We start from the raw sequence: 14,215 nt of genomic DNA, 5'->3' as shown, positions 1-14,215 counted from the left end.
CTCAACCTATTGACTTGAAATTTTGCATGGGTTTGTGCATCATGTGGGCCAACATAATGCCATATTGATCGTTGTTGACAAAAATTTGTCTGAGAAATGGAGGGGTAAAATGTGGGGGGACAAAATTTTGTAGACAACCTATAGCTTATTATACACCATTTGAAAGAGCTCGAGTAGGTTTAAAATATAATGTTAAAATATTTTTTAAATTAAAAATGGCGGCACCAGACAGGAAAATGTGTGTAATTTGTGTTTAATTTAATTTTTGTGTAGTAATTTAATATGCTACTATACATTTAACACAGTTTTTAGAACTTTAAGATTGATAACTGCAAAAAAACAACAAATGCATACTGACAATCTCTACAAAAATTACTGTGCAATCCGTGTAGAGGCAGAAATGTTTAATGTTTCCTTCTAATTTCAAAGCATTGCATTGTTACAATATTATCTTACTAAGTCATAAAATTAAACAACAAATCAACACAACACTTTCAAAGCAAGTTTCATTCCATTCTTAACAAGTTTAAAAAAAAAAAAAAGTTAAAAACCAGAAATCATCTGATCTACTAAATTGCTGACCTCTCACAGTACTTTTTTTTTTCTTAACAATTCATTTCAGTTTATTCATACTTACATTCACAGCAAATACACATTTTGGCATGACAGAAATAAATTAAAATACAGTTTACCTGATAAGGAAGAATCAGAAATGAAGCTTCCAATTCTTGTAACTCACTGATGTCAATCCATTCAACATCACCATGATCCACAAAATGACATTCTACCTGTAACAAAAGAGATATGATCATATTGAGGTAAATTTCTCTTATTCTTCTACAAAACAGATATGCATACAATGCATTCACAGGATAGAAAAAAATTATTTTATACAGGGTGACTAAAAAAAATTTGGTGTTTTAAAGGACTATCTCATCAATATGAATTCTAATAAAGATTAAACTAATAGCACAATAAAACCACAGCAACTGCATTTGTGCACACAAAATATTTTTTTTTCGGCAGTCCACACTGTTCTATGGCAATGACAACAAAATGTTTTATTGCAATAGCAATTAGAATGCCTGATCTAGCATCTAACATGTACACAAAATGCTGATATTTATCTCTTATTATAAAATAAAGCTTTACAAAAGTCTACAATGGTCAATGATAGTAGCTTTAAGGAATGTTAAATAAATGCTTACCTACCAGATCCAATTTTCAAAGAAGGACAATGGAGTGTATATGTGGGACTGTTAAAATTACACAGGTATGCAACAGCACTACAATAACTCCTGCATGCTCAAAAGGGATATTAGCATAAGTATCAGCCTTAGAACAAGTAGGACAGTATTATGCAAGATGATGCTGCACCCTGCACAATCCATTCAGGTAAGAACTGTTACAGGGCATCAATTTCTTCTGCACAGGCAGACAAAAGATAAGCTGGAACACTACATTCTGCAGGGCTGTAAAACCAACTATTATCCAAGAATAGTCCCCAAGTGGAGACTTGATACTCCGTGGCTTATTGTCATATTGATTTTGCCATGATAAATGCCACTGGTACATGCATTTTCCCTGGATTATTGATTTATAGTCTTGATATGGGACTGTCCAATTGTCATCGGGTGGTAAGGTGGCCGATTTTGCAGCATTGTCATCTAATTCATTTCCTGGAATTCCCATATGTCCAGGGATCCAGCAAAGGTGCATGCTTTTTCCAAGTTTGGGTAAAGTATGCAAAGAGGAGATTATTTCCTTTAAGACTGGGTGAGTAATATTCGTGGTGTTTTTCAAGGCTTGAAGTGCACTTAAAGAATCTATAAAAATTATACTATTTTCAGTTTTTTTTTTTTTTTTTTTTTTTTGATTTGGTAGTTGTTGGCGCATCGGCTTCTGTGGCCATATTGCACCTCCCAAGGTTTTTGCAGTACTTTGATCCAAGCCCGAGGCGGGAATCGAACCCGCGACCTTTGGGTTGCCGGGCAGGTACTTTACCCACTCGGCTAGCCCGGTCGGCACTACTACTATTTTCAGTATCGAAGGACTTGATATGCTTCAGTGGAATCTGAATTGCCCTTAGTTCAGCAGAAAATATACTGAACTCATATAGCAATTCATAAGCCAATGTGATGTTCGGAAAAACTGCGGAAATTCCAACGTGGGCCTCATTCCTTGATCCATCTGTGTGCACTAACACAAAGTTGGGGAATTGATCCATTACTGCATGATACAGTTGTAGGAAATTTTCTTTATGTAATATAGATTTATTTGATTGATGGAGGGATAAATCGCATGAAGGTGAAGTAATATCCCAAGGAGCACAGGAAATTAGAAGGTTGTTGTTGGGTTTGTTGGTGCTTCAGCAACAATGGCTATAATGCACATATTTCTGGCTAATATATTTTTTCTTGTTTGTTTTGATTCTGATATAAAAGTTCAGACTAGGTGATATTTATCAATCGATTTTAGAAAAACAAAACATCATCCATACCCTGATTGATCGCAATTTTTAAAATGTGAAGAGAAAGCAGTTTTTCGTTCTCTTAGATATAGTTGGCATTCTATGACAATATGCTTTATAGTGAGTGGGCATGAACAGCTACTGCATTGTGGGTGTCTTCCTTTCTTAATAGGTAATTGTGAGTGAGGTATGTATAACCAAAGTGCAGTTGTGCTAGTACAGTTTCTTCTTTTCTATTTCCTCTTAGACTGGACTGCCACTGTTTGGGTTCCCTCTTTATTTCAAAAAGTTTATTATTTGTTTCTTTTCCCCATATATGTTTCCACTGTTCTTTAGAGGTCTGTTGTACAATGGATTTATAGTCAACATATGGTGTCCTGAAATTGGATGAGATCGGATTTGAAGCATTTTTAGCAGCTAAATCTGCCTGTTCATTTCCTGGGATTCCAGAGTGTCCAGGAATCCAACAAAAAATGCGGTGGCCACCTGTATGACTATCTCATCAATATTTTTTTTGATGAGATAGTCATACAGTTAATGGAAATTCATGTATGAATTTCCATTAACTGAGACCAGATTTTCCGTATCAGAGGATGGATTGCTAGAACGTCTACATTGTATACAATTTACAGCACTTAACAAATTGGTACATATGATGGATTGAGTATGTGAGACTTCCTTTATGTTCTCGAGGGCTAACAGGATACCATATAACTATGCGGTATACGTACCTACATTCTGAGAGGAGCTGATTGGCGATGATAGCATCCGGCAAGACTACGGCTGTACCAACTTTATTGGCGGTCTTGGATCCATCTGTATATAGCTGTACGTAACTTCTAAACTGAGTGGAGTGGGCCAGATGTAATTGTCTAATGTTAATATCTGGAAGATTATTCTTCCCCCATTTCTGAAAATATCTGTCAACATATATTGTAGGTATTTACCATGGCTGGATTTCCATGCTAGTATCCTGCAGTATGTTATTCATGTTGAGTCCCCAGCTAGTGTTTAGAGCTTGAAGCCTAATGTCAGATGGTTTGTTGAGACATGATTTAGTTTGATAGAGGTTTTCCCATTTTGGTCTGAAGAGATATTGCCATATTGGGTGATGTGGAAGGCTGCTGATTTTAGAGGCAAAATTTAGGAGAAGCATTTGTCGTCAAAGGTCTAGCGGCAATTCATGGGTTTCTGTATATAGACTTAAAATTGGAGATGTATAAAAGGGCTCCAGTGCAACTTGAAGTGCACTGATGAATGGTATCAAGCCATTTCAGTACACTTGGCCTGGCTAAATATGCAGGAGATGCATAGTCTAAGCGGGATATAATTAATGAGCTGTATAAATGTAGCAACATGTAACGATCTGCACCCCATGACATAGAGGAGATTACTCTGAGAATATTTAGTTTCTTAAGACAGCTGGTACGAATATATTTTATATGTTCAAGGAAGTTTAGTTTTTTATCAAGTATTATACCAAGAAAACGAGTACTTGGCTGAAATGTAATACAATGAGAGTCTGACTGAAGGTCTGGATCAGGATGCAATGTGCGTTTACGACAGAAGTGTACTGCAGTTGTTTTGGATTTAGAAATTCTGTAACCATTGTTTTTGGCCCAAGAGAATTTATGGCACCTTGTGGTTGTCTCTCAATAAGTCACAATTTGAGAATGACATGAGATGGCAAGGTCATCAGCATACAGGAATACATTTGGTTATAGAATCGATCCTGATGGCAAAAATGTTGTGCTTGGCACTGAGCCCTGGGGAACTCCCTCTTCTTGTACATATGTTCCAGAAGGTGAAGAGTGGAAGCATACTTGGAAGGATCTGTTAGATAGAAAGTTCTGAACAAATTTCGGGAGATGACCCAGAAGACCAGATTTACATAGGTCATGAAGAATCCCATAACGCCAAGTTGTATTGAATGATTTTTCTATGTCAATGCATATCATAACAAAGTGCTCATTTCTTAGAAAGGCGTTCTGAATATTTGCTTCCACTTTGATAATGAGATCAAGCGTCAATTTACTTCTCCGAAAACTATACTGGTTTGGACTCTGAATGTTTTGAGTCTCCAAATACTATGTTAGTCGGACATTAACTATTTTTTCCATTGTTTTTCCCAAGAAACTTGTTAGGGAGATAGGCCGATAGTTTGTTGGATCTGTGTGGTCTTTTCCTGGTTTCAGGAATGCTAGCACATAAGAATTGCACCAGCTGGTGGGGTAATATTCCTATAAGAAAATTCTATTATAGAATCGTAAGAGAGCACTTAATGATCTTTCACTTAAATGGGAAATCATTGTGTAATAAATTCCATCAGGACCTGGAGCACTGTTTTTCACTTTTGTGAGCGCATTAAGCAATTCAGTCATGGTCAGTGGCAGATTGTACAAATGTTGGAGAGTGGTATTAAAATTCAGTTTATACTTTTCTGTACTGCATTTTAGTGACTGAAAGGCTGGTTTATAGGCGGAAACAGCTGAGAGTGTTTTAAAAGACGAGCCGAATGCATTAGCAATTTCCATGGGTTCAGAAATTTCCTTCCCTTTCAGCAATAGAATCTGAGAAGGAGCAAATAAGTATTTGCTATTGATACTTTTGATTTTTTTCCAGCCTGTAGCAGTATCTGTGAATCTGTTTATGGTGGCAGCATAATGTACCCATGCTTCTTTTTTACTCATTCGTCTTACATGACGAGCCTTAGCCCTTGCTCTCAAACTGTAGGAGATTGGCTGTGGTTGGATGTTTTCTAAACTGATTCCAGTATTTATTCCTTTCTCTTTTAGCAATGCTACAAGCTTCATTCCACCACATTTTTGGATGGAGTCAGATTTTAAATGATGATTTCACGTTAGCAGATTCAGCTGCTGTCATTATTTGTTGTGTAATATAGCTTACTGCAGAATCAATCTTGTCAGTTGCAATGATAGTGGAATCTAAATGAGCTATTTCTTGATATTTAATCCAGTTGGCCTTGTCAAATTTTCAAAATTCTAATGCTACTCTGTGGAGGAGAACTTGTACAGAAATTACAGATGATCAGAAAGTGGTCACTACCAAGGGATTGTCAGTAACTGTCCAGTCTATGAGAGGAAAGAAATTAGAAGGGTATTAGTAACATTATTAAAAGAAAGATTAAGTTCTTCTGAAAGGTATTTTATTTACATACCTAATTGTCGGTTAGCAGAAGGGCAGTTTTAGTATAACATGCTGTGCTGGTGGGTGAAAAGTATCTGCCAGTTTGGGTGTTTTCGGGCATAGATCTAATTTTATATGCATAGCATAATGTAAGTTGCTGTTTTCTGATAGAGAGAGGGGATTCATGTGCTTCAGCATATAGACTATGTATTGGAGACGTGATATGCTCCTATGGAAATGCATATTGCACTGTGATGGATAGGGTCAAGCCAGCAAAGAACACTAGGTCTTGCTGAGCTATACACTGTTTCTCCGTAGTCAAGCTTTGATCTTATTAAGGCTCTGTATAATCGTAACAAGGTAACTTGATCAGCTCCTCACTTAGTTGCTGAGAGAACCCAGATAATATTTAGCTTTTGCTGACAGGATGTTCTTAGTTTTTTTAATATGCTCTAAAAAGGTACATTTATGATCTAATGTAATTCCTAAGAACCACATGCTGAGATGAACTGCTATTGATTCAGTTGCAGTTCCAGATTTGGGTAGCGCTTACGTTGGCAGCAAAAATGGTTTTATGTGGACAGAGTTGAAATCCATTAGTTGATCTTATTTATTGTCCCTTATAACTGTCTTTCAACAGTATTCATATTTTTTGCATGAAAAGAAATGCTAAGGTCATCTACAAATGCTGTATCAATAGTGTTTGGAATTTGTTTGGCAATGGTGTTTATTGCAATTATATAAAGTGTAGCACTGAGTACACAGCCTTGGGGGACTCCTCCTCCTTGTAAGAAGGCTCGGGATAATGAAGTTTTAAAAAAAACCGGAAATGTGTGTTTGTACAGCAAGTTCTGAATGAAAATCAGGAGATGACCCCACGTGGAAACGTAAGCTGTACTGATATCAAAATACACCATGACATGATGTTTCGATCTGAGGAATGCATTTTAGATGGAGTTCTCTAGTCTTACAAGTATGTCTAGTGTTGATCTGTTTTTTCGGATACCATATTGTGCAGAATGTTGGAGATTAAAGTTTTCTAGGTACCATATATGTCGACGGTTTATCATCTTTTAAAGAATTTTGCAGAGGCAACAGGTCACGGCAATGGGTCTATAGAAAGTAGCATTTGTTGGATCTCTTCCTGGTTTAAGAAAGGCAAGGACTGTAGCATAGCGGCATTGTTTAGGCAATGTATCTTCTAGGTAAAGTCTATTGAACAGATCAAGGAGTGATAGCAATGTTTCAGTACTTAGTTCCTGTATCATCAAGTAGTGAATATTATCTGGTCCTACAGCACTGCATTTAGATGTTGATAGAGCTCTACGCAGTTCATGGAGAGTAAATGATAGGTTGTACTGTTCATTCCCTTTAGACGAAAAGTTTAATTTTTGTTTTCTGTATTTGTTTTAAATCATCGGAAGGCTGGTTTTTTTTTTTTAGGGGCATTAGCAACTAAGGCCACATTGCTCTGGGAATATGCAGTGGTCATTCCCTGGCCTTTCCGCATCCTCCGTATTTGGTGGTCATGGGCTCAAACTCCGGTCTAATCAAGAAGTGTGCGCTACACACTACTGCTCCTGCCCATCTGGCTATGGAGGCACCTCTGAAGGCTGGTGTGTAACTTACTGTTGCTGATGCTCTGGCAAAAGTTTTCCCCTAAAATGTTGGCAATTTGCACAGGGTCAGAATCAGAAACATTCTGTCCCCCCATTCCATGATAGGCATGGGAGTTGTTTGGTGTTTACCACTCATTTCTCTTATTATTTTCCAGATTTTTATTTATAGGGGTGTCTTGATTGACGGTTGAAGTAAAGCAGATCCAAGTTGCCTTTTTATTACAATGTCTAACATACTTTGCTCTTACTCTGGCCCATTTATACTGGATAAGATTAGCTGTAGTTGGACTGTGGCGAAAAGAATTCCAGGCTTTATTTTGTGCTTTTTTAGCTGCATTCGTTACTCCACCAGATTTTTGGGTGTATCGGCAATTTTGAAAAGGATTTTTGTATATTTTTTTTCTGCTGCATGTAATATTGTTTTTGTGACATATTCAACTGCTTCTTCAGTTGGGAATTCTAAGATTATATCCATGTGAAATTTAGCTAGTTTTTTTATACATCTGCCAATTTGCTTTATCAGTGAGTCACTGCAGAATTTTAGAGATCCAAGGCCAGAATGAATCTGGTACCAAAATCCCTTCACCAGAATGAAACCAACACACTGTCTGAAAGGGTGTTGTCGATCCTTATCTTACATACTATTGATCCTTGATGGAATCACATAGTAAAAAAGCAAGAGATACTAAAAACTAAGAGAAAAAACCAAAAGGTATTCTACTGTTTAAAAGGCTCAAACAAAGTTTAAACATGAAAAACTGATATAGAGTTATGTCTACCTGCCTTAATCATTTTCTATATTAAAATTAGAATTTTTAATCATTAAATATTTTTAAATTTGTTTTTTTTTAGGAGCATTGGCAACTAAGACCATATTGTTCCGGGGATATGCGGTGGTCATTCCCTGACCTTTCCACATCCTCCATATTTGGTGGTCACGGGCTCGAACCCCGGTCTAATCAAGAAGCATGTGCTACGCACTGCTGCTCCTGCCCACGTATATTTTTAAATAGTCAAAACTCTGTCATCTTTGTAAACAACCACTAATATGTTGTAATTGTAATCTGTTGTACTAAAAAGAGTACATCATAACTTATTGTTTTCAAAGGCAAAGTGATTTACTTACAGCCCATAAACTACTCATCACAGAGTTGTGAATTTGTTAGGAGGACAAATATTGAAAAAATAAAGTACTGCCTCTAAAATACAGCCACTCCCTGATTTACGTAAGGGTTGCATTCTGCAAAACTATATGTAAGTTGGAATTTTACATGTCGGAATTTCCCTAAATGCTTATGCAGCACTCACAAATTTGAGTGAATTTGATTGAAGCAAAAAAGAAATATTCGATGAACATGTAAATAGAATTAATTACATGTTCATCGCAGAAGAAAAATTGCATTCTCATGCAGAGGAAAAATTGCAAAAGTGTACAAAACAAAAATTTTGAAATTACGAAAAAAGAGGGGACAGGCATAATGTCAGTTAGTTTTATCTTTCAAGCATCATTTGCCAGAATTAACTCTCCAGCTGATAAGCATGCCACTGTGGAAGTTAAGGGCTGTGGAGATTTAGAAGGGGTTTTTCCCAACACATCACAATTTCTCTGCAGCTGCAGAATCGGCACTGGCAAATTCACCGCATACTTTAATGTTTGGGAAACCAGCATGATGCTTGATACTATGAAACCACCCGTTGCTTGCCCGAACTTGGCTTGGGGTTCGTTGTACTTATTCTTAATATTTTCATAAATACTTCTTGCTTTTGCTTGAATGGGCATTGGACTCAGGGGAACTTGCTTCTAAATCTGATTTTCCATCCATATTATTAATAGCTTTTCCATCTTCAATATAGCACCTGAATGCTGTTTTGTGATCAGTGATGATCTTAAATGCATTGATACCTTAACGTGTTCATTTATACGTGCACTATATCTTAAAATAGTATTCACTGTTGAAGCAGCGAGACCTAATTCCGTGCAATAGATCAAACTTTGACCTGCTTCGTAATTCTTAATTAATCATCTTCATTTCAAAATCAATTTTGTTTTGTTTCCTAGCACTTTCACTTTCTATTGTACCTGTTCCCTACACCATTGTATTAAGTAAATAGGAATGAAGAGAAGATTCTGAAAATGTATTTATTTTTTTTTATATGATTGGAGATTTCAGTGAAGGGGGACTCATTTCATCGTAATACTGTAACGGAAAAACCCACAGAATTCTAGTTATCGGTATTATCGCAAATGCAGTAAGATCGAGTTTACTACCAGTTTATAATAGATTGCGCCAGCAGAAAAGTCCAATAAACCAGAAAGTGTAAATTGTTTTTATTGTTTTATGATTGTTACCTCCAGAAATGTGCTTTAGAAAAATACTACAAAGGCATTCAAAATTGATTCTTATAACGGAATATATGTTAACGATGAAAGTGTAGTGCAAATTCCATTAAAAAATGACCTTTTAGAGAGATAAATAGCTTAGTTATGTAGCGAAAATTTCAACTTCAGAGGTCTTGGAACGAATTACCAAAAAAAAAAAAAAAAAAAGCAACGTACAGTGGATTCCAGTTATTTGGGACACCGGTTAATCGGGGCAGCCGTTTATTTGGGGGAAATCTTAAAAAACAGAAACCAATTGAGAAAATATCCAGGGTTTACTTCGCTTAATTGGGACAGCATGCCGTTTAATCGGGGCAGGAGACCGCAGCACTGGAGATTACCCTACGATTCTCTCCGACGGTACCACATATTTCGGTCGAAATACTGGAGATCACAACCATAAAGCAATTAGCAGTCACCTGTTTATTGGGGTTTTCTGTTAGTGAAATCTATCATAAACGGACAGTAAACTTGATCTTACTGAATTTGCGATAATACTGACAGCTGGAATTCTGTGGGTTATTATGGTGAAATGTGTTTACACTTTCATGAAATCTTCAATCACATAAAAAACTTAATTTTCAGATCTTCTCTTCATTCCTATTTTTAAAGCTTCGTAACTCATTACTCCGTTCTCACTTGCACGTATTGTGTTACTTGCAATTTGTGTGTGCCGTGTTCTTTGTTACTGATTGCTTATCTTTTTACTGTTTTAAAAAGATAAGCAAAAAGACGGGTGTAAAGACAGCTGGGGTTGCAAGATAATAGGCACACTAATCTCCTAATGACAACTTATAATGCCGCTTCTTGTCGCTTATTTACGACTTGCAAAATATCTGTTTATACCTATTCTAGTTATTACTTGGATTTTTTGATTTCTGGTTAATTTTTTTTTTTAATTTGGAGTCTTGAAGTGTCCCAGTTAATCCGATCCTGGTAAATCGAGAGTCTGCTGTGTATATATATATATATTCTTCTTCTGGCATTATAACCCAGGGTGGGTCTTATCCTTCTCAATATGTTCCACCAGTAAGCCCTCGCAGAAGTCAAAGTTCTCCAACTTCTTATTCTCATGATTTTTAAGTCCTCTTCTATGTCATCCATTCATCTTTTCCACAGTCTTCCACTCGCCATCTTTCCAGTAGGTTTCCATTTCATCATACTTTTAGTTGTTCTGCTGTCATCCGTTCTCATACCATAGTCCAACAAGGCAAGTCTCTGGCTCTTTACAAATATGACAATGTCTGTACCCTGAATAAGATGGTAAATTTCATGATCCATCAACATCTTGTACGGGCCAAAAAAATTTTCATAAAATTCTACGCTCGAACACTCTCAACAACTGCTCATCTTTACTCATTAATGTCCAAGCTTCACATCCGTATGTCACAACTGGTCTGATGAGACTTGTATATTTTTAATTTTAAATGTATGTTCCATATTCTGGACTTCATTAGTTTTTCATGTGCATAGAAACATCTGTTTCCACTCAGGATAAGGGAGACTTAATTTCATGAGAAGCCACTGGTTCTTAAATTTTCCATGTTATCTGTTGTTCTCCAGACTTCCATATATTTTGTCTTCGCTTCATTTATATCCTAAGTCCTCTTCTTTGTGCTTCACTATCCAGCCTAGCCACTGTTTCTTCCAGTGCTGGTTTAGTCCTACTGATAACAGCGACATCATCAGCATATGCACAGACCTGCACTGTCGTTGTGCCTATGTGTCTAGCCATTTATAATTTTCTGACAGCTGCCTCTATAACCAAGTTAAATAACACAGTAGAGAGTGTATCACCTTGTCTAACCAGCGTTAATGTCACAGGGAGTTGTCAACTCATTGTTGATTCTCATCACTGCCTCAGAGCCAGCCAGGGTTGCTGTTATGAGCCTAACAATCTTTGCAGGCATGCCCAAGAGAAGATTGTTTATCATTTCCTCTCTTGAGGGAATCAAAAGCTTGTTTGAAATCTACATATAGGTTAAATTAGTGTATATTGTACTCCAATGCTTTTTCCTGTATCTGCCTCAAAATGAAAATCTGGTCAGTTGTTGAGAATTGGGTCTGAAACCACACTAATATTCTCCAATGCCAGTCTGGTATAATTACCGAAAAAACCTAAGTAATGCTCTGCGATGTAATACAGTACCTCTATAGTTAGAGCAAAGCAGTTTATCACCATTCTTGTGAATTAGCTGTATGATTCCAAGTGTCCATTCATCTGAGATTTTTTTCCTTAGCCCATATTAACAGTATCAGATTATGTATTCTTCTCCATAGTGTCACTCCACCATTCTTGAGCAACTCTGCAGTTATTCCATCAGCTCCCAGCAGTTTAAAGTTCTTTAAGTACTTAACTTTCTGAATTTTTTCGAAGCTAGGGTCTTCAATACACAGTTCTACTGTATGGTACAACAGCTGCTTTTTTTTTTCCCCCTCTCTCTTCAGTCTTACCTCCTATCAAGATGCTCTCAAAATAACTCTTTCCAACATTTCAGGACCTCCTTTCTTTCAGTCAGCAAATTTCCTTCACTATTTCTACATGCAGTAACTTTGGATCAGAATTTCTGTGTACTTTCTTTAAGCTTCTTATGAAACTTTCTACTTTCCTTCTTGTTGTAATGTTCCACCATTTCATTGACCTTCCTCCTCAGAGCTTCTCTTTTTCTTTCTACATATCCTAGCTGCGGCAATCTGTTTTTCCTTATAGTGTTCACTATTCACTCTGCTATTCCACTGCGAAACATTTCACCCTGGCTTGTATCTCTAATCCTATTGCTACTCTGCACTCGTTATGATACCATTCCTCATTTCTTAGCCTCAAGGTCTCACCCGAGGTTACGCATGCTGCACCCAGAATTGCTTCCTTTATGCAAGCCCATTCATCTTCAATTTTGTCACTGTTTTCCTGTTTCTGCAGTCTTCGGGCCAATTTTACTTTTAGCTCCAGCAATTTCTCTTCCATTTCTGAGTTAAAACAGAATTATTTAATTCCCAGTTTTTTTCACATGCAAATGTATGCAAAACCTGAACATTACTTCTCAGTTGCATAAAAACTGACGATGTGTTGTCAGTACATTAAAAACATTGGTGTGTGACTTCAGGAACTTATTCATCAAAATGCAGGACATACTTAGAAATCTGGTAAAATAAGAATGTTTTTTCAAGAATTTCAGATGAAAATTCATAGAGTTTGTAGCAATTAATGGATAAATGAATTTCTCAGAAAACATTTAAATGTATCAGTGTTTCATACCATAGAATAAAGAGAAACTGAAGGTGCAAAGAGTGGCATATTTGTATTTATTACATTAATTGAATTACTGTGTTATTCTAAAATTTTTAATTTATTAACAAGGCATGATTTATTAAAAGGGATGATTCATCTTCCTAAAAATGAGAACTTCAGTCATTTTTAGATGTCAAGGCAATGCAATTATAGTATGTTTTCTTAATCAAACAAATTCACAGTACATTTTACAAGCACAACAATTTAATTTAAATTATTACCTTCTTCTCTTTAACGGCACACAGTTCCACTCGATGCCAAGAGTTCTCAACATGAGCTGCATACAGTTTTGATATAATCAAATTTTCAACTGGTAATTTGTGATTTTTGTAGTACATATCCATTTCATCTGTCATTTGCTCATACTGATCCTGAATGAAATAAATTACATTTTATGTAGGTAGAGAGAGAGAGAGAGAGAGAGAGAGAGAGAGAGAGAGAGAGAGAGAGAGAGAGAATATAATTCAAGTAAAATAGTGTTTATAACAGTGGTGATCTTTTTTTCGCCCTAAGCTGTATTGAAGGGTCTGGCAGGCCACAAGACCTGCAAGACTCACTTCTAGAAATGCGAAAAGAGTAACTTTGTACTTCAATTTAGCATTGCATACTGTAAGGAACTAGCATTTCCTTTCACCCCCCCCCCCCCACAATTTTTTTTTTTTTTTTTTTTGTACTTTTCAGATTTATATCTCTGCTTCCTTTCATATTGTTGAGGGTCATCCTAAGTGCACTGAGGCACTTCTGTGGGGCGCTGGAACAAGTAGGCATGCTTTTTAGTAAATGCATTTCATCTTCAAAGAGGTCAACTAATATCAAAACCTGTTGTTTTTAGTGTTCTAACATCAACAGATATATTTGAACAAGATTCAGAATCCATATAATTTGAATAGAATTCTATTTTAGTACCAGATGACATATTATAAAGAGCTGATTCAACTTAATCAGCTTCGACATATTCTCCATCCCTGTTCCTTTTCAGTCATGATATCCCAACACTGTGGATCCAATATAACAACCCTTTAGGGTAAAATTTTATAGCAAAACACTTCTTACACAAAATGTTATCAGTAGACACATAATAGGGATGATATTTGTTTTTCAGAAACTAAAGAATTAAAATTCAGCAAGCGCAAGGTTAAAAATTTTATCTTTTCTTCTTGTGAAAAATGCTCAACTACATACTAGAAACTTCACATAAGCAAAGAATATATGAAACTGTGAACCAAGTATACAGCTTTTATAGCACTATCTAGATAGTGCAATTGATGCTAAGCAAAATCCCAGCTAATGCAATAGCCCATGGTTCAATC

At 36.3% G+C, this 14,215-nt stretch overlaps 1 protein-coding gene across 1 annotated transcript in view; it reads right to left on the bottom strand.

Moving 5' to 3' along the window:
* The window catches only part of tapas (tudor domain-containing protein 7 tapas), a 279,776-nt gene extending 266,506 nt beyond the window's left edge, over positions 1-13,270 (bottom strand). The window contains exons 1-2 of the mRNA XM_090376230.1: positions 13,127-13,270; positions 693-788 (exon numbers count right to left, since the gene is read on the bottom strand). Of these exons, the coding sequence (XP_090232356.1) occupies positions 693-788; positions 13,127-13,261 (231 nt within the window). The 5' untranslated portion in view covers positions 13,262-13,270. The remainder of the gene's footprint in view (positions 1-692; positions 789-13,126) is intronic.
* Positions 13,271-14,215: the final 945 nt, after the last annotated feature.

Source organism: Mastigoproctus giganteus, chromosome 6, assembly GCF_048544385.1.
Source record: "Mastigoproctus giganteus isolate SK-2022 chromosome 6, ASM4854438v1, whole genome shotgun sequence".
In the NCBI taxonomy this organism is placed as follows: Eukaryota; Metazoa; Arthropoda; class Arachnida; order Uropygi; family Thelyphonidae; genus Mastigoproctus; species Mastigoproctus giganteus.
This window is presented reverse-complemented; position numbering and strand designations above follow the sequence as displayed.